Source organism: Spea bombifrons, chromosome 1 (assembly GCF_027358695.1).
Source record: "Spea bombifrons isolate aSpeBom1 chromosome 1, aSpeBom1.2.pri, whole genome shotgun sequence".
Lineage (NCBI taxonomy): Eukaryota > Metazoa > Chordata > Amphibia > Anura > Pelobatidae > Spea > Spea bombifrons.
In genome coordinates, this window is record NC_071087.1 from 21,629,756 (window position 1) to 21,652,046 (window position 22,291).

General features: G+C 39.6%; 1 protein-coding gene across 1 annotated transcript in view; it reads right to left on the reverse strand.

Annotated features, from left to right (window-relative positions):
* Window positions 1-22,291, reverse strand: part of GABRA2 (gamma-aminobutyric acid type A receptor subunit alpha2) — a 44,016-nt gene that overhangs the window by 10,703 nt on the left and 11,022 nt on the right. The window contains exons 4-8 of the mRNA XM_053458420.1: window positions 17,188-17,255; window positions 7,389-7,609; window positions 3,189-3,271; window positions 1,537-1,680; window positions 523-675 (exon numbers count right to left, since the gene is read on the reverse strand). Of these exons, the coding sequence (XP_053314395.1) occupies window positions 523-675; window positions 1,537-1,680; window positions 3,189-3,271; window positions 7,389-7,609; window positions 17,188-17,255 (669 nt within the window). The remainder of the gene's footprint in view (window positions 1-522; window positions 676-1,536; window positions 1,681-3,188; window positions 3,272-7,388; window positions 7,610-17,187; window positions 17,256-22,291) is intronic.

A 22,291-nucleotide genomic window follows, 5' to 3' on the forward strand; every position in this document is an offset into this window, starting at 1 on the left:
AATGGATGGATGAACATAGATATTGTAGTTGAAGTCCCAGAAGACGGTATCTTTGTTTGCCATAACTTTTAGGTATGTCTTGTTAGATTGCCGGGGGTGATACTTTAGGGGCTCTTCTTGAGAAAAGGAGCTGTGGGATTTTGAATTTTGTCCTATATATATTTATTGACCATAAAATTAAAAATATTGTCAACTTAGTGATGGTAAACATTTAAGAAAACGAATTCTAACATTTCTATATGCAAGTCTGGATCCCTGTTTCTACAGAGAAGACCAGGGACAAGGTAGTTTTTTTCTAGGGGACAATTCTGCAGACTTTACTCTTAATGTGTGAAGTTTAATTGTTTCTAGGGTTAAAAGGTAACCATTTTAATGCATGCTAGCAGTATTATTACAGTATACCCCCCATATCCTTTTCAAATTCCAATGATAAAATAATAAAAAATAGGTGCTACTATGAAACATATTTCATTTCAAATTACCAAAAATCATGACCTAGGAAATGTAGCTAATTCTACTCACCAAAAACTGTCCTTGCTGGTACAGATTCCCTGTTTAGCCAGAAAGATACCTGAGACAAGATAACTGTCATAATGCAGGGGAGGTATGTCTGAATCACAAAATAACCAATTTTTCTCTTCAAATGAAAATGCGTAGTCATTACAGTGTATTCCCCTAAGGAAAAAAAATATACAGTGTCCAGCAACAGCAAATAATACAACCTCTGTTATCACTACTAAATACTTGAATAATACATAACTATCCCAAGATCTGTATAACATATTATAACAATGCTTATATAGCTTATTTCATTACATTTTATTTATAGCATTCCAATAGATTCCTTAGCACTATTACAATCGCAGGGAGTGATTTTCATAACATTAACAATAGACAAAATAACATTGACACACATACTAATACAGAAAGACAAAAACCTTGCTCTTGTAAGCTTATATTTCTTTCTTTCTGCCTGCCTGCCTGTCTGTCTGTCTGGAAATCAACATTTGTTTGCAAGCAGGGGAGGGCTGACACAGTGGAGTGCTCTCTGGTCCCTTGCTCCTCCCAGTAACATAGTTACTAGCACACACACACACTTAAACACTCACTACAACACATGCATACACTCACACTAACAAATACCTAACACTCATTCTAACATACTCACTCCATTACTCTATCAATCACATCTCACACACCATACCTCGTCACTGCTCACTTCTCACACCCGTACTTTTCGAAGATCCGCTTTCCTTATAACTGTAATTACTGTGGGGTCGCATAATACCACATTGCATGACCCACTGTGCACCACTCTCCGCGCACCAAGTCCAGCTCTGTTTGAAAAACTTTAGACCCAAACAGAGAGAAATACCCCCCCCAGCAGCCTGGGTCATTGTGCCATTGTGCCCCTGTTTGCATACATCTTCAACAACTTGTATACACGGGTCATGCAAGACACATGTGAAGGTAAACTCAGTGAAATGAAACCAAGAAAACGCCCCATTCTTTTGCAGTTAGGTATATTTCACAAACCTGTGCTTGACTTAATAGTTTCTTTTCCAACTAAATGACCCAAAAGAACATACTGATTCAATCTTGACCCATCTGGTGCCACCACAACTGACTCTGTGGCATTACGCGTCCAAACATATGTTACTTCTGAGGTGGTATAGGCATCTGTAGAAGAAAATGTAATAAGTGTATGATTCATATATTAATATTTATAAGATATTAGCTACATTTATATCTATCTTGGAACACATGCAAACATACAGATATCTCTACATTTATTTATATGAAATAGTGATAACAGTACAGCATAACAGCAAACACAAACACAAATATATTTGAATAAATAGATGTGTAAACATCTTTTCTCCATTGTGCTTCAGTGCTTATATACAAGCATAGTGGGTGTTTACTAGAATCTATTACTTTCACAAGTGTGAAATATATTAACCTGCCGATACACACATACAGTGTGTCACAGAAATATTATTATTCTGTATCACTTCACGTATACTTTCAATGTGGATTATGAAGAAAACTATAAATAATAACACATTAATAAAAATGGCATGGGTATTCCCTTTTAAATATGGCCACTCATTGTTAGTTCTAGAACCGATATATTTCAACCAACTCTTGAACAAGGCATCAACGTTAATATGATGTACAATATGTACAACATTTTTTTTTTTTTTTTTTTTTTACTTTTGTTATTTTGACACTTCACAAAAATGATAAGAAAAAGGAAAATGCTGAAAATAAATATTGCTCAGAAAGCTACCAAACAATAATGTGCTTGTAAGGAATGAATCACCTAAGTTAAATAGAGGAAGAACTGCTGCATCCTGAGATCTAGCACAGTGGTTGATGTAACGTGGCTTGATCTGAGAAGGAGATAAGGGCCAGCTAAGTGAGTAGCTGGGAAATTAAATGCTATATATAAATGAAAATCAGCAACCATTTATTTGGCACTCTGCACGATCTATAGCTGGGAGCTGCCCAGTAAAGTAAGTGGAGCTGTTAAGAGCCAGAACATTAGATTTAATTGCTCCTTAACCCCTTAATGACAAAGTCCGCACATGTACGTGCTCAAAATACATTGTTTTCAATGGGTTTAGGGACCCCCCATTGTCCTTAAGGGGTTAAGAATATAGGCAGAACAATTTGGAAAGGGGGTAAAAAGTGGGATAAATGAAGAAGGAAACAGAACTGACCTAGACAGTAAAATAGGCCTTGAAACTGTAATGCCAGTGTCCACTTGCTGGATACACACAATGCTTTTACACCAGCCTACAGGCAGAGGTATATTCCCAGTCCCATGTGTCCAGAAGGTGGCCACACACTGCATTACAATAACCATGGCTGATGGCCAGTCTGGGCCTGCATGGAAGGGTTGAAAACCAACAGGAGAATTTATGAAGTGAAGAAATAACAGGAAGAGATGGTAACTGGTTACAAACAGCTAAATCAATCCAATTTTTTGGCCGTATTTAGTTTAAGTTTATTCACTTTGGCCCAAACAATAGCCCGAAAGTACAAACTTGCTCTATGGCGTATTTTGTTGAAAACTATCCCTGCTACTTCATAATAAGTTCAATGAATGTAATTACGAGTTAAACAGACAAATACATGCAATGCAGTTAATGACATTTTTACAATAAGTTGCAAATACTTACAGCTGCCAAATTTTAATGGGCAAGCGTGAGCATCCATGGGAAAATCCTCCAAATGCATTGGACATTCAGCTTGGACTGTAAGCCTGAAGAGCAAAGATCGGTATTTTATTGTTCTAAGGAGCAATACAAAAGGAAATCTGTTTCACAAAAGCAACAGCGCTTATGGTGGATGAGATAAAAATGTTCTGCGCTGGTAATGACATCATTAACATTTAAATCAGCTCCTCTGTTTTTTTATTTTATGTAGGCCTTTGGAAGTTTATTTATTCATCACATCAAATTCTTAGAAATAAAAACAAGATTTACATATCTTGCATATATTAATCAACTGAATCAGGCTACGCATAGATGTCACATTAGAGCAATACAATTTCTAGACACTAAGCTTATTGTGAAGGAATGGAAACTAAAGCTTTTTCAACTGAATACATCTATTAAATCCATGCACACATTTGTTTTTTCGTGTTCATTCATAGCAAAATAGTTGTTCAACTTCTGAAAGCAAAGAAAGAGAGGATATGTGTGATACAGCATCATAGGCATATCTTGGAACTCTCAGGGTTTGACCCAGAGTCTTATGGTTTTTGCTCCAATCTCAATGATGGACAATAAAATGACTAATATTTCATGAGTCACGAGGGGAAGTTCAATCAGAAAGTTCCCAGGTACTATCATATGTACCAACATTCTTACATTTTTCACTACAGTTCCAATAACCACCTTGGCTGCTGGCTATGCATCCCATAGCAGTGTCCCAAAAATCAAGACTGACGTCAGTTTTGGAATGGCAATGCCTGAATTCACAATTATTATCATCTTCCATTACAATATCCATCAGTATGATCTTTCGTCGTTTACAGCCTGGGCCTCAAATATTAGGACAGGACATTTTGAAGGGCCAGCTTGGGATGTAGCACTTCCACAATACATTGGTTAACCATATTGTAAATATACAATAATAGCCAAAGGAGGCTGTCATATGTAGCATTTTCACCAGTTGGTTCAGATTCAGAGACACTTGGCGGATGGATAATAGCTTTTTAAGTAATGGATTTAATGTGCTCCTCGTGACAATTACATGCGTCATTCCCTCTGAAGAACCCCCCATTCAAACATCTGAAATAAAGACACAATACGTGACAGGTTGGAATAAAATGGCCTCAACTTTTTTTTTAACAAGCGTAAAACAAAAGGTAATAAAGCATCAACCGGGGTTCCCCTCCCCAGGATCCATTACTTCTTAAACTAGGACATCATAAAACCACCTGGGCCTGAGTAAATGCCTGAGACACCACCAGCCAACCCTAGGCACTCCAAGCTAACTCTCAGGCACCAAGCCACAACCACATTAGCTAGGTGGCGTTATCATCCACCATAACAGAACTGGTGTACTGCACTTTAACACCCCTAGGCATTACTCTGGACCCACCAAACGCTGTGACACAGCTACACCTACCAAAATACATGATCCTGGGCAGGCGGGCAAATCACTGGCTGGGTAAGCACAAAAATGGACCCAAAACTAATTGCCCGAAACTTACAGTTGTGATCAAAAGTTTGCATACCCATGGAGAATTGGTAATTTAGGAACCAAAATTAAAGAAAACAGGCAGGTAACGTTCTCCTGGCATTCACCAAACACATACTTGCCCATCAGACTGCCAAACACAGAAGTGTGATTGAGCACACCACAGGACACCACTCGATCTGACGCTTTGCATTGCACTTGGTGATGGGGCTTTAATATAGCTGCCCGACTATGGAAACGCGTTTCATGAGGTACCGGCAGCACAGGTTTTGTGCTGAAATTAATGGCAGTGGAAGTTTGTATTGCTTCAGCTATGGAATTAGCAGAGCTTTGGTGACTTTTATGCGCCATGCGCCTCAGCACTTGGTGACCCGCTCTGTGACTTTATGTGGTCTTCCACTTCATGGCTGTGTTGCTGCTGTTCCTAAACACTTCCACTCTCCAATAATACCACTTACATTTGACCGTGAAATATCTAGCAGGGGTGAAATTTCACAAATAGACTTATTGCAAAGATCTTATCACATCTTATCACAGTAACATACTTAAATTCACTGAGCTCTTCAGAATTTTTTTTTTTACAAATGTTTCTAAATGCAGACCACACGGCTAGGCACCATACACCTGTTGCAATGGGTCTCATTGAAATTCATCTAGGTATAGGACAGGTATAGGGAGGGAATGGATCAAGTAATGTATCTTGGGCAATTAATTCATCTTTACCCAGTATACCATCCCCAGTTAGGACATATAATACGGTCACCACATCTGCAGGTCTAGTTTTAATTGTCTGAGTAGAGGGAGATTTGCCGAGTACAACCAAGACAGCTGTGACAGGATATTAACTCATCAAATTTGTGTGCTTTGCCCATTTTGACTGAGCTCCTCCATGTTTTAGGCACGTTCCTGTCATCCCCTGTACATTTTATAATTATACCCCCACCTACATTCCTTATAATAGCTTCAAAGTCAATTTAAAAAGGTTAGTTTATGTCATGAATGGCTTAAATTTAAATGTAAAAATGCCCATGTATAAGCTGAATGCTGACAACATTTAGAGATAAAAGTTAACCATGAAAATATTAAGTTATACAAATTGGTATGCCCATATTTCAGGTAGGTATGAACAAACAGCTAAAATAAAGGCAGGAAATCATAGTTATGGAATTATAAACCTTGCCTTTTTTCTATGATGTTCACTTCAAAGATTTCCAAAACCATCAAAGCATTATTAATCTTCCAATTGATGCTAATCCAAGCTAATCATTTTGGCAGGAGTAATAATGTTCTGAATGACAAAATGCTATAAGGCATACCTTTGCTATTTGGAGGCCTTTCAAGCATAGGCCGGATCTTCAGCTTTGAAAAATCATCATTTTGTTCTTTGTGCTCTTTAGAAGACTAAAATTATAAATTATTTCCAGAATTAGACCTTTCCGTATCGTTCTTACTGCAGGTAGCGATGCGTGGCCAAGAGCTCAAGACAAATGCATAATTTCCTTGAGTTTTGAGGACACAGTGTGTATCTACCTTAGAAGTTTTTTTTTTTTAAATCTTGTAAAATGCTCAACCCAGTTTGAGGAAATTGATATACTTGGGCCTGCTGCTTCAAATACAGTATTAGATACCTGAACCTGGTTAATTTCTATGCAAATGTAAGAAATATGACTGATACAAATAGTTAGTCATATAAATACGTCATTCGTCTAAATACAAATACATATAACTTTATATTAACTCTAACACCAATGATATGAAAAGCCAGACCTACTTAGTGAAGGCAAAAACATAGTTTACATAAAAATATTTCCACCCAAATAGTAAAATACACACATACATACATACATCCATACATATATATATATATGTGTGTGGATAGATGATAGACAATGGGAGGTGTCACAGTGTCCAATCATTCTGCTCCAACTACACGATCTCTGGACTTTAGCTTTAAGTCCTGATGAGCATTACAAACAATTTTCATGCTGACATGGCTTTTATATGTTTGTGCATATATACAGTACAAGCATCTTCAAATGTCTGTTTATAATTACACAGAAACATGTGCCTCTAAATGAAGAGTTTGAACAGTACAATCCATCCACTATTAGCAGCAAATTGTCTGTGGGACTTTGGTTCCTGAAAATTGTAATCAATACACTGCACTGTTTTGCAATCCGGTTAAATATAAGAAATTTGACCATTGATACTATTTTACGATGCATACCATCTTTAGGAAAATCACTAAATTACAAACGATGTGGTTGAAATTAAAAAACCCTTGTGTTTTGGAGAGAGACTGGCTCGAAAAACCAAATAAATGCTAACTTTTGTCAGTCCAGGTTTAAAAAAAATAAATAAATGCAATTTTCACCACGACTATTTTAGGTTTATTAAATTAAGTGGCTACGTGTTCTGACAAAGTCTACCACTCGTTTAACTTCACTTTTCTGGACTTATTGTGCATTTTATTATAAATACAAAATGCATTATTTTGCATTAATACATGAAAATGATCCCTCTAGAAAATGATGGAAACTATTACAATTTATATATTATTATGTTAGCAATTTTGTGTAATTATAGTTAATAGTATTATATTTATAGATTATATAGTATCCCTTTGGACAAAAAAAAACTACAAACACACACACACAGAAATACAAACATACCTCATTGTATACAAAAGGGTTCCATCATCTTGAATTCTTAAAAGCTTATTTGGCATTGTCATATTGTGAGCAATAGATTTCTTTCCATTATGAAAGAATGTGTCTGGAGTCCAAATTTTATTTGCCATCAGATTGTTTAGTCGAAGAATGTGCATGGGTCCTTTGAATCGTAGTCTCTCATCTTGCCAGTTTTGACGAAAAAACACATCTATTGTGTATTCCTACAATGTAAAGAAAGCATTAAAAGTTTATCACTGCTTAACAATAATGAACACAAAAAAATCAATGCTGCAGTATTTGTCACAGAAAAGACACTGTGACTTCTTCTTCCGATGCAAAGTCAACCCAATCCATTCTAGCTTTTCTAACAAGATACTTCCTGTTTTGGTATGTGCTGTTTTTCTGTGTTTTAGAAGAAACTGAATACATTTTACATATTTTTAACTATACTCATAATCCAGTCTGGTTTTCACTTTCCGTGAGTGTTTTTGTTTTGTATTGGACTTTGGTCTCACAGTTTAAGAAGCCGTTTCTATGCACCTATATACTGAGATGAGTTACATATACATTAGATGCTGCAGTGGTCTCTATTTTGTGTTTTAACATTTGTACCATTATAACATAAGATGCATACCTTACTTTGTTGCGGTGCCGGCATTTCATGCTGAGCACCGAAATATGATGTCATATTCCGGCGCTCAGCTGTAAACGCCGGCCACGCAACGGAGTCACGGAGAGTGAGGGGCACCAAGCCGTTGCTGAAAACTTCACGAGCAACCGCTTGGTGCCCCTGCCTAGGGCTTAAATTAAAGCATCGTTTTTTTTTGTTGTTTTAACTTTATTTAACATCCAGAGCGGCAGAGCAAGAAGACGGACGCCTCCCGCTCCCACCGCAGGACTCAACAAGGTAAGTAAGGATAATGAGAAAAAGGGAGAGGGGGTGAGGGGAAGGCAGTGACAAGGGGCAGGGGGGGAGGCAGTGAGATGGGGCAGAGGGGGGGAGGCAGTGAGAAGGGGCAGAGGTGGTAGATAGTGAGAAAGGGGAGTTTTGTGACAAGATTTTTTTCCTTTCCTTTTTTGGGATGGGGGGGCGCCACAGGAGTAGTCCGCACAGGGCGCCGGAACACTTAAGGCCGGCTCTGTCTGTACGATTCCTGCTAGGGGCTCATTTTCCCTGCCCTTACAAAATAAACCGTACAATAAACCCTGTATGATAACCTAGCAAGAAGAGTGAGAAGTGAGGGGAAAACAAAGTCTTCACACTTAATAAAAGAAACAAATAATAAAGAAAATAAAAAAATAAATACTAAATAATGGAGTTACTGAACCCAGGGGAAATTAAGGTCTTTAAGTAGCATTAGTTAAATTAAAATTAGAAATATTAAGTTGTATGTCCAAATATTATCTTAAAAGAAGCCCTACTAGTCCTGAAAATAAAATAATTTGTGTGTGTAGGATATAAGATTTGAATAATGATTTAATTAAAACCACATATGTGCTAGTCCTCAACAGAGCCCGCCATTAGACATGCTAAGGTGATCTTACTGCCACCGGATGTATAGCAGAAACGACACCGTCTTGTATCAAGGAGACAAGTACTTGCTACTACTAGCACAGCAGCTCCCACCAAAGCAACAAGGCTTGATGTCAGATGCCTGACAGGGTATGCTGAGTTTTCTTTCTGTATGTATAAGGGGTCCTGAAAATCCATGTGCCAAAGGGGCACCCAGAGGGCCTTTTAAGCAGTAGTCCTCCAGTCTACAAAAGTCTTATCACCAATGGGTTAATCAAGAAATGTATTACTCTTTGAACTAACTGAACTTTCGAACTAGTGCACCATCACCTCCAAAATCTGAATCAGTACTCTTGTGGCTTTCCACAAAGTACCCAACCACTTAAAAACCCTTTAGTCTTCCTATAAGAGCTGGTTTTGTCTTCCATTATCCTATAAGAGCCCTTAAACCAATGCCAGCTGGCAGAGATGCTTGTCCTTAATTGTGTCTCGCCGCCATTTGACTGCTTCTTGCACTAGCCAAGTGTTTACGAATGCTAATACTATTTTCAATATCATGTCTTCAACTATACCGTATAGTACACTAATTTGAAGAACAGAAATTTTAAACATATCACATGCATTAATGCTATTGACTAACAAATCAGTTGAACGAATGACTCATTCAATTAACCAATTTATTCTAATTTTAAGGTTTCAGCTACCGATTTCTCTAAATAAAATATTTTAGGAGGTTTGCCTTTTTGAATTTTAGACACTTTATCACCCTTACCATATGCAGCATCTGTTTTACTTCAATTTACACTGGATTAAACCCAATTATTTTCAACATACATCATTAACATCCCTGCTTTTCATATTCATGTTGCCATTTAAGATAGATGTGAACTCATTTGCTTTAAGTCATTTTAACAAAGGTTTGTTGTGCTTTTACCAAGTATGATTTTACATTTTGTCCTTTCTTTTCTGATTAACTATCATTTAACTTTCCCCCATACTTACCCAATCTGCATGATGGTATATTTCAGCTAGTAAAAGGAGCATGGGCGTAGGAGCCCCTAAAAATCTGGGGGGGATAGCATTTTTACTGGTAGGGTATACCTGGCCATTTCACCAACAGGGACTTTATGACATCACATTATAAATACAGACACATTAATATGTAGTTGGCCCCCCTTTGCAGCTATAATGGCTTCCACTCTTCTGGGAACGATTTCCACAAGATTTTGGAGAGTTTCTGTGGGGAATTTTTGCAACCATGCCTTTATGGACCTTGTTTTGTACACTGGGGCACAGTCATGATGGAATAGAAAAGGACCTTCCCCAAAACTGTTCCCACAAAGTTAGAAGCATAGTGTTGTCCAAAATGTCTTAGTTTATCACCTTCAGCTCATAAAACGTTCTACTGGATGAATGGGAGAAAATTCCCACAGAAACAGAAAAATCTTACAACCACAGATGGACTGCACTGGACCCAGCCACAGAGACTACTATGATGTATTCAAGGAACCATCTAACACGTCATGCACACAGGAACATATCCACACACTTAAACACTTGAATAACATACACACGCATGCACACACTTACATACACACACAATAATACACCCCAAAAGATTCCCACACTAATATACCTAGACACATGCCCACTATAACACACCTGGAAACATACTAACATACCCATAAAAACAGATGTGCACAATAACATACCCACAAACATACGCTATCACACCCAGACACGCAAACACATCCTTCACTTACTCTGCCTACCCCTAGATTTAACACGTGGCGCTTTGTATTAGTGATGGCCTAGACCAAGTGTCCAAATGCTACACACAGTGACACACACACTCATTTTAACCAGAAATAGGCCTGGATTTAACCCTAGGTGCCCCTGAGTTAAACGTGTTACAGGGAATCATTCTCTTCCCTTTAACACACACATGCACTGCTCTTACGCATGCCTGCCCACAAAAACAGATATCTACGCTGCAATTGCCTGCAGATACACACTTGCCAATACTCACACATATGCACTACTCTTATACACGCCTGCCCAAACATACATAAACTGCTCACACACACACACGCCTCCCCATAAATATACACTGCCCTTGCACATACTTACACAGACGTATACACTATAAGACAAATACACTCCTTATATACACACATATACACTGCCCATACACACGTACACATATACACTGCCCATACACACGTACACATATACACTGCCCATACACACGTACACATATACACTGCCCATACACACGTACACATATACACTGCCCATACACACGTACACATATACAATGCCCATACACACGTACACATATACACAGCCCATACACACGTACACATATACACAGCCCATACACACGTACACATATACACTGCCCATACAGACGTACACATATACACTGCCCATACAGACGTACACATATACACTGCCCATACAGACGTACACATATACACTGCCCATACACACGTACACATATACACTGCCCATACAGACGTACACATACACACTGCCCATACACACTGCCCATACACACGTACACATATACACTGCCCATACACACGTACACATATACACTGCCCATACACGCTGCCCATACACATATACACTGCCCTCATATGCGCGTGCCCATACACACACATATACACACACATATGCCTGCCCAAGTGCCCATACACATTCATAAACATTGCCCATATACATGCCTCACCATATGTATATGCACACACACATATCAGACCCCCCCCTCCGTTTTGCACATCAGACCCCCCCTCCGTTTTGCACATCAGACCCCCCCTCGGTTTTGCACATCAGACCCCCCCTCCGTTTTGCACATCAGACCCCCCCCCTCCGTTTTGCACATCAGACCCCCCCCTCCGTTTTGCACATCAGACCCCCCCCTCCGTTTTGCACATCAGACCCCCCCCTCCGTTTTGCACATCAGACCCCCCCCTCCGTTTTGCACATCAGACCCCCCCTCCGTTTTGCACATCAGACCCCCCCCTCCGTTTTGCACATCAGACCCCCCCCTCCGTTTTGCACATCAGACCCCCCCTCCGTTTTGCACATCAGACCCCCCCCTCCGTTTTGCACATCAGACCCCCCCCCCTCCGTTTTGCACATCAGACCCCCCCCCTCCGTTTTGCACATCAGACCCCCCCCCTCCGTTTTGCACATCAGACCCCCCCTCCGTTTTGCACATCAGACCCCCCCCCTCCGTTTTGCACATCAGACCCCCCCCCTCCGTTTTGCACATCAGACCCCCCCCCTCCGTTTTGCACATCAGACCCCCCCCCTCCGTTTTGCACATCAGACCCCCCCCCCTCCGTTTTGCACATCAGACCCCCCCCCCTCCGTTTTGCACATCAGACCCCCCCCCCTCCGTTTTGCACATCAGACCCCCCCCCCTCCGTTTTGCACATCAGACCCCCCCCCCCTCCGTTTTGCACATCAGACCCCCCCCCCTCCGTTTTGCACATCAGACCCCCCCCCTCCGTTTTGCACATCAGACCCCCCCCCCCTCCGTTTTGCACATCTCTTACCTTTCTCTTCCTCTTTGCCCTCTGGCTTGCTGCTGACTCTCAATGCAGTGCGGCTGCCCACACCTGTTTATTCTGAGCGCCGGGGCTGGGATATAAACGTCATATCCCGTCGCCCGGCGCTCAGTGACTGGTAAGTGTTACTTTAATGTTGGACTGGTTAGGGAAATCCCCAACCAGTCCTGTACGCTGCAGCTGCTGATCGGGCCGCTGGGCGCAGACGGCATTCACCTCACACAGCCCTGGGGGGGATTTCTCTATTATCGGTCCCCCCCGCATGATTTCCTGGGGGGGATCCATCCCCCCGTCCCCCCCGGTTCCTACGCCCGTGAAAAGGAGCCATGAATGAAAACAAAGGCTAAGATGTTAGAGGTAATTTAAGGGTGTTTTACTTTACCAAGAGGGCGGTAGATAAGCAGAACCGATTAGGCATTTGGCAAGACCAAGGGCCAAATATGGTTTGAGTTTTTTTCAGCAGGAACAAATGGCAGAGTTTCTTATCTACCCTGACATCCTTATTGGTCTAAAGCCCAGAGAAACATCCAAAAATAATTGGGTAACGCAACTATAATTTAATATGGGGACTACAATATGGCTTTGGATATGTTTATATGTGCGCAATCACAATCAGGAACGGCCCGACAATGGAGCCGAGTGGGGCAACCGAGAGAGAGAGAGAGAGAGAGAGAGAGAGAGAGGTGGTCTCGGAGGTCTCGGTGCCGGCTTGTAATGTTGAGCGCCGGAAGATGACATCATTTCTGGCGCTCAGCATTACAAGCCGGCACCGAAACCAAGCAGGGAGACTCACCGCAGGACTGCTGAAAGGTAAGTATGTGGGGGGGGTAGATAATGGGGGGGTGCGCGGCAGGGAGAGGAAGGGTAGATAATGGGGGGGGGCATTTTAAACTTCGCCCCAGGCGGCATTTTGTCTTGGGCCGGCCCTGTGCACAATATACACATATTTCATACTTGCTTAATTAAAGGGGTCATGCCAAATTTATTTTATTTCAGGGATCACTGGATGAAATCAAGTTGTTTTGAAGTTTGTAAGTAAAGGGCTTTGCAGACTGACATAATGTGCAGGGCAAAGCAAGGAACATTTTTAGAATGAATAAATAAAAAATTTACTTTTCCTTCCCTTTCCTTTGTGTACTATAATTAAATAAAATACACCATGTTAATTTGCTAGCATAGATATATAAGGAACAATATGGTTTAAAAAAAAATGATAATGAATATGATTTTATAGACCTGGTTAAGGATGTGGTCCTTCACATGATCAGTCAGATTCGTCACTGATGATTCTAGGTGTCTGATCGCAGTAATTACATTACTAAAATGTATTTCTTCTGATGAGTTAGTTATATGATGATAGAGGGTAAATGCTAGGAGGAAATGCTGTTTAATATGAGACCAAAAATGGACTAATACATCAAAGGCACTCATGATTTATTGTAATTCAGTAATAACCTAAGGCACCTTATGCAGCAAACAATTAGTTTAGAGTGGGAAATGCTTTTAGCTGTAGCACAGTCGATACCTGGCAAAGAAGAAGATGGATTTCTTTATAACATAGAGTAATGGTCAGCAATGGATTGGATGCTAATATAGTCCTGGGGCTGATGAAAGAAAATATTATATATATATATATATATATATATATATATATAACAGGGGGTAGTAAAGAGGAAAATTAAATGTATTTTAGGAATAAATGTTTTATTTGACTGCGGTGTATTAAAAAGCTCTGAATCAAGCATTTGAAAATACTGTCCCATCACTTAAGGTTCAGGCAGTTGTAGATGGATTTGTGGCTCTAGGTGTTGTGTTTCCATTACAACTTGCCATGCTTGTCTAAAGAGGACAACTGTAAATACTACACTTTTCTGTTTTAGAAATTTACACCAACTTGAAAATGTAAAAAATACTTAAAGATTCTTCTGCCTGGAAAACTTGCATTCACAGTTTTGCCAACACAATAAGTACATAGTTTTGGTCATCAGCGGTCACTGCATGAGTTGCCTCTACTCACCAGTCTCATCAGTCCATGACTGCGGTTCACACCCCAAAATACTGCCATTCCATAAAATTAAATTAGCCCACTTGGTATTTTAATGTTTTTCAAATTAAATTACATCAGAAGAGATATGTTCCGTTTGATCAATTTGTTGAATTCCAGTAGTCCATACTTTTGAGGACTATATTCTTTTAAAATGAAGAGATATAGCAACATCTCCTGTTAAGGACATGTCACACCTGTACAGAACAGAAAATGTAACTTGCCTGGTAACGGGAGTGTGAACAAAATTAAGCATTAGGTGGGACGACCTCACAATCTTTCCCAGGATGCACCAAATAGTGCAGGGGCAAAAATTTCAATATTGTTGAAAATAAGTGTTCCCATTTGAATTAATCAAAAAAGCACAATTTTCAACATCTGCAGGAGCATTTACAAGCTGCACATACTTTTTATCATGTGTGCATTGTGGTGTTCCAAGCAATTATGCAAATTATGACACAAACAACGGTTAAAACAATCAGAATCCCTTGCGCTAGAGAATTTCTGTGGGAAAAAAGTTTTCTGGCTTACCTTGTGGATGTAAGCTAGTATTTAGTAATGTCTCTTTTATTTCATATTATTATTATTATAATATAATAAATATCAAGAAAAGTACAGGAGACCTAAATTGGAGAGGAGTATTGCTTTTCACCCTTACACAAAAGACACAATGCTTTGCGCAACACTGAAATTAACTTAAGACTTGCAGAGTAGATTGCAGTCTAGTAAATAATATATATTAGGAGTACGTTCATGTCCAGGTCTGTTTCCAGGAGTCAGTAAAAACTACATCTGCTTTGCAGAATCTGTATTACTGCAAAGAGATCTCTTTCTCTGGAACCGTTGAGTATATACACAGGCACACATCTGGTTAACTAAACAGGCTAATGTGCCCCCCCCCCACATCGGCAGAGAGTTGCACAGAGAAACATTGTGCATTGTGCTGAGAGCTGATATATTTCTGCAAATGGAGCAGTCTTGACAAAACACATGACTGTTCCTTTAATAAAATACTTTAGAAATACATACCGTATTTGCTCGATTATAAGACGAGGTTTTTTTCAGAGCAAATGCTCTGAAAAATAACCCTCGTCTTGTAATCGGGGTCGTCTTCTAATCAGACCTCAAATGAGGTCTGACTATTAGACTAAGATCCAGATCCCCCGCATCGCTGCAGGGGACCTGGATCCTCCTGTGCGGTAACCTCAGCTGCTGCCGGCGTCTATCACCGAGCGCCGGCGAAAGTGCCGGCAGCAGCCGAGGTTGCATAAGCGCATACCTTCCCGGGATAGCCCGTCCACTGTGGGGAAGCAGAGCCGGTTGGGGAGATTCATCCAGAAGACCGGAACCCGGCGGTACTGCGCTGTCCCTGCACAGACCTCTTCAATTTTCTGGAGGAGGCGGGGCCTAGCGGGGTCACACAGCGTCATGCTGTAATCCCGCGGGAGCTGCAGCAAGCGCTGAGGCATCGCAGTGAGTGAAGTGCCTGAGTGAGTAGGTAAGTGTCTGGGTGGGTAGGTAAGTGTAAGTGTCTGGGTGGGTAGGTAAGTGTCTGGGTGGGTAGGTAAGTGTAAGTGTCTGGGTGGGTAGGTAAGTGTCTGGGTGGGTAGGGAAGTGTAAGTGTCTGGGTGGGTAGGTAAGTGTCTGGGTGGGTAGGGAAGTGTAAGTGTCTCAGTGGGTAGGTAAGTGTCTGGGTGGGTAGGGAAGTGTAAGTGTCTCAGTGGGTAGGTAAGTGTCTGGGTGGGTAGGTAAGTGTCTGGGTGGGTAGTGTCTGAGTATGTAAGTGTCCCCCTATATGCCACTCTGTCCCATGATATGCCTTTTAACCCCCTATATGCCAGAGTGGCATATAGGGGGTTAAAAGGCATATCATGGGACAGAGTGGCATATAGGAGGGTATAAGGCATGCCTGGGGGCAGATGTGCATAACTGGAGGGCAGGTTGGTAAATAAAAGGAAATTAAAAACAAACAAATAGTTTACATGAATTATTATTTATTTACTAGTAAAACTTTTTTCCTATGGGGTCGTCTTATAATCAGGCTTTTTCTTTTTTTCCTAAATTAATATTCAGATTTTGGGGGGTCGTCTTATAATCGGGGTCGTCTTATAATCGAGCAAATACGGTAATTAAAAAAAAATATCAAAATATCTGGATATTTTGTATTCTTTAGGCAGGTATCATAAGAATAATCTTGGGTGCCTTGTTGGTTATTTGCTTTACAATTACATCTAATTAAAAACTTAAGGAAACAATTTAGATTTAGTAACGAGAAGCAGTTTCATATGTTTTGAATAATAGAACCTGCAGTGATTACATTTTCGCTTTGTAGATTCCGTGTTCTAATCAAGCAAATCAGGACATTAGCTGATCATGCAAGTGCTTCTTGGCAAAGATTTATTTGAGCAATGATGAAATTTAGCAGGCTGGAAATGCCAGGTTTTGTCATTTATCATGCCTTGAGTGGCAAGCTTATTCTTGCTTGGCTGCCCTAATTTACAATTCAGACATGAGCACGTAAGATGTCCTGAATGCCTTTATATTAAAGCTATTACAATTTGGCTTTATTTGACAAAGGATCCATGGAAGTTAAAACACATCCTTTAGGTACACATCTGAAAACAAACAAGCAAAAGATATGTTGAAGGAATTGCAATGACTCACCATATCTGTATCAGAAACAGGGCCAAAGCTTGTCACGTAGATATCAGTGTGGACTTCTGTTACTCGGCCTAGAATAAGAAACCAACCAGTATTTAAAACCAATAAAATACTAAATTTAACATTAACAGTGCTTTAAATATTGTTTGTCACTTTATATATTTTGTATTGTCGTGGTTGTATATTGATTTGCATTGAATATACTAGGTCAGATATAACAACTATACCAATTGTGTTTTAGTATTTGGGACATTCCTCATTAGCAGAGGACAGCTAGCACCATTCAACACAGGACAAGCCCAATCCAGAAGCTCCCAAAATATTTGGCAAATGATGGCAAGGGAAACAATGTGCAACACTCATAATCCGGTACTGTCCAATACATATTTGCCAAAACGTACTACAAAAAGATCACATTAAGGATGCAGCCAACGTGTAAACCACTCTGGTAGCTATTTGTGGAACTAGAAGTTAATCCGTTAGAAAAGCTTTCTGGAGGTCTCCCAAATTCTTTAAATAAGAGCATCTATAGGGGTAATTTCCCTCTTCCCCATTTGGCAACCCTCCTGTTCTTTAGGATATTGGTGTACTATGCCTCTTTATCTATACAAATATCCCTTTAGAAATATCAATATTGATTTGGAGATGCTAAATGAAACTCTGGTAAAACCTTTTTGTAATTGTTGATAATTAAACATAAAGATTAGACTTGTGTATTCAGATTTACAGAATTCTGGTAAATTCAGCAACTCGTACAAAAGCCACAAAAACAAGCCCTGACCCTCCCCCACACGCACACGAATCGGATGAAAACAAAGCAAAAAAGCTCAGAATTTTCAGCCAAAATTTGTGGGCGCCATTCACATTTTATGTATCCTCCTAAACATAGTCCCATTCCAGTTTACTGCATGAAAGTGGGCCAAATCGGGATCTAATAGACCCAAAACAATCATTTTTGTTTGTTTCATTAGGGATCCTCCTCGTTACAAATCCAAATGCACAAGTTTAGTACCAATACTACTATGCACATTTCTATAAAATGATATGTTTTTATTATATTTGTATATTATTGTATAATACAAAAGGGGGTACAATCAGTAAGCAATATGGTTTAAACTATTTTAAACGTACAAGCATTCTTTATATAGTAACAACTTAAATATAACATATTTCTTGTATGTTAACATATTTGTATTTTAATGACCTTAGCACTAGTGCTGAGAATTTTATACCAACAAGCTCCTTAACTCTGTTTTCGATACTACAGCATTTCATAGCTTTAATTTTTTGTAACATATTTTATGCAGAAAATAGTAGACATGGCTCCGGCCAACTCTTCATGTTCGTTTTCGTGGGGGGAAAAAATCTTTGTATTCGACGAATATTTGCATGTTCCTGTGTTCGGTTCGGGCGAATATTTGTGTGCATTCTTCGTGTTCTTTTTTTTTCTTCATCATTTTTTGCCTTTTTGCAGAAGGGGTTAATACGGGGTTAACGCGATACGCACTAGGCAGCAGCTTTGGCGCCAAGATTTTAAATGTCCGTACGAGCAACTCTATTGATGGCAGACGAGCCCCCTGCTGGCGACCAATAGAGTCGCTCGTACAGACTTTTTAAATCCTGGTGCCGCAACTTGTCAAGGAGAGACCACTGGTCTCATCGCTCCAAGAGTTAAAGGTCCGTACGAACGACCAATAGAGTCACTTGTACAAACCTTTAACTCTTGGACCATGGTCTCCCCAGGCCAAGTTGGTTGATGCCAGAGAAGGCCCCTGCAGGCGACCAATATAGTCGCTTGCACGACCCTTTAACAGGGAACTTGGCCTGTCTCCCCATTGCAAGGGTTAAAGGTCTTTAACTCCTGAAAGCGAACCTACGGATTTCTGCTCCCGTTAACCCCTGCGATGCTGCGTAAATAAGGTAGGCTAGACAGGGAACGGACCAGGGAGATTGGTAAACGAAGGCAAAGATTCTTTGTGTTGTGTGTCTTCGTATACATTATGCCGCCGCCACCGCCATGTTAGGTATTCGACTGAACAAGGAAAATGCACCCTTCATGTTCGTTTTCATATTCACCCGAATACGAATCCACAAGGCTAGAAAATAGCCACTTTAACCTTGCAGCAGGATAAGAGAATCTGCAGGTTACAAGGCATATACAGCACATAATCATATCTTAAGTCAAAAACTTTGATATTACATCTGATATATTCCAAAATGTGATATTAGAACCATTTCGATTTTTCATTCATTTAGTTTTAAAAGGAGACACTTCAACCCCATCCTAGCTTTTGCATACATAACTGATAAAAGGGAAATAATTGGTTGATATGCCATTAAACAACTTTAAAGATTCCTTTTCCCTAATTGTTTATGTGGCTTCAATTCACTCCTAAATTTGGAGTACATCATAAATAAAGAAACCATCATCTTCATTAAACATTACAATCTGTAACCATGGAAACTGCCACCCTCTAATGCAAGATTTTCTTTAAAAAAATACGCCAAATTGTTTTGTTTGTACTACTGGCTTGCTGTTGTTACCTGGTAATACAGATATGTGTTTTATTGTCTGAGGGCCTCAGGAACCAGTTCATTGTTTCATCCTATGCACAAATAAATAGGTTTTACTTGGCATATTAATACCAGCTTCCCCAGAACTAGGATTGAGCTACATTTTATCAAGTTATTGTGTAGCAACAGTTATTTCTTAATTCTAAGTGGAGGGGATTTTCATCACGTTTCTTGTCCCCACCGTAACGTTTTCAGCGTGACCCTTGAAAACATGCAAATATCCAGTCAGGAAACTTCTTTTAAAAAAGGAATGCTACCAAATGTAGACATGAGTGAAACATTAAAAAATAGAATTTGGTGTTAGAATTATCAGTTGTAAGGGAATCTGCTTATTGAAGGTTAACAGGACCTTTTGCGGTAGAGATGCAAGAAAAACTAAAATGGGATTTGAGATACACCCTGGCTCAGCTACACCCCCCCCAAAAAAAAAAGCTACCTAAAAAAAAATAAAACTACCTCCAAACAAAATTTTAAAAAATAAGGCCGCTACTTAAACCAATGTAATGCTCATCCCCCCAGATGGAATTATGCGGAGGGCATCTCAGCCTTCTAGCTGGAGAAACACGCTAGGAGGTGGCCCTCCATATTGCATATGGGTGTGTCTACAATCAAGGGATAGAAGGTTTTATAAATTCAGCATCTAAGGTCTCAGAACATTTTACAGGCAGTCTTTCCAAAAATTCCCAAGCATATTGTTTGTTTTATTTCTTAACGTTTTATTTGTTTGGACACAAAAGGTGTCTTGTTATTGTTAGCGCCCATCTACATATCTAAGAATTTTATAATTTCCAAATCGGAGAGACAAGTACAGTCTTGGTAAAGGATGTCAGGTAAGCCAGTGGCGTATATTGTTAATGCTTAATAGTTACGTGCAGAGTATTTCTTTGGGGGGAAAAACAATATGTACGTTTTAATTCTCTGATACCACTTCTTAAGTAGCACTGACATTTCTAAAAACCATCAAATGGTCTACATTATTGGTTTGTTAGATGCTGCCCCCGAAGAAAACTGCTGTCCATGTTAACATAGAGACATAGGGACATAGAAATTGACTGAAGGTAAGACATCGAGTTTGATCATCACTAGTGAATGGGCCAGTTAAAAGAGAGATCAAGACAGCCCTCCATAGTTTCCTTCCGCACTTCCTGTAAAAGTGGAGTGCTGGGATATGACATCATATCTTGATGCCCACTAGAAAGGACAAAGATGGAGAAGCAAGGAGGAGCAGGCGGTGCTGCATTGGGTTAGGTCTAGGGCTGCACTATAAATAAATATGCCACTTTCTTTAACACCATATGCCAACACGCACACTCACTAACACCAAAACACACAAACTAATTCTCTAACACCATAAGATAACACATCCACAAGCTAATGCCATACACACCTATACATTATAGAACAACCTTTTATCTTTGGAGTGGCCACGGTATTTATGAAGTGTTTATCCCACTAGATGCAAATTTGCATAGGAATCACTGTTTAATGTTGTTTTGAATAAACGTCTCAGTGTGATGGGGTTTTTTTTTATCTTTCTGTTGGGTTTCAGTTAGATTGACTTGCATTCTTATGTAAATGGATGAGCAGAGATAAGCCCGTCAGCATAATATCTCACCAGTTTTTAGGACAATAGCTACTGCTAATAGTATTAAAATGCTTTATTCGGCTGAAATCTGCTAAACCTTTTTAAGCTAAGTAAATCATCGTCTATTCAAAAAGTATGGTTTCTATGTTTAGGGACCGCAGAGCAGCAAGTGTTTTGCAGCGAAGATAATTTCTGCCTGCATGGATTCCAAATCAATGAATTTATGACCCTGTTTAGAATAGAAATTCAAGGGACAAAGTTCTTAATGTGAAACAAGCACCATGGAGGGTTATTGAATGTTGCTGAATGATAGCACTTTGCTATATATGTTCTCTAATTCCAGACAGCATGACAGAGAGTTCTTGCTTAAATCTTAGCTAATAAAATCTGATATACACACTTTGAACAATCCATCTTTTTACTTCAACAAAAGAAAAAATAGATATTTGTTTGTAGGTTTAAACTATTATATATATATATATATATATATATAGTTATATATATAGTTATAAGGCATCTCATCAATGAAATACATAATTACATCTATACATCTAATGACATATTTACATTCATAACTATACATAGAAACATATAGTTTGATGGCAGATAAGAACCATTTGTAAGACCCATCTTATAATTCAATAGCTTGTAGAACCACCTTTAGCAGCCATAATTTGATGCAATTGTTTTCTGTATGACTTTATCGGTCTCTTCAACATTGTGGGTCCACTCCTGGGAAGATTGGCAACTGTCTTGAACGTTTTGCACATTTGAATAATCTTTCTCACTGTAGAATGATGGACTTTAAATTGTTTGGAAATGGCCTTATATCCGTTCCCAGATTGATGGACAGCAACAATTGCTAATGTCTAAACTCCTTGGCATTGTGTTAACACACCTGACTGCTCCAGACCAGAAAACTGATACAACTTCGGCATTTATAGTGGT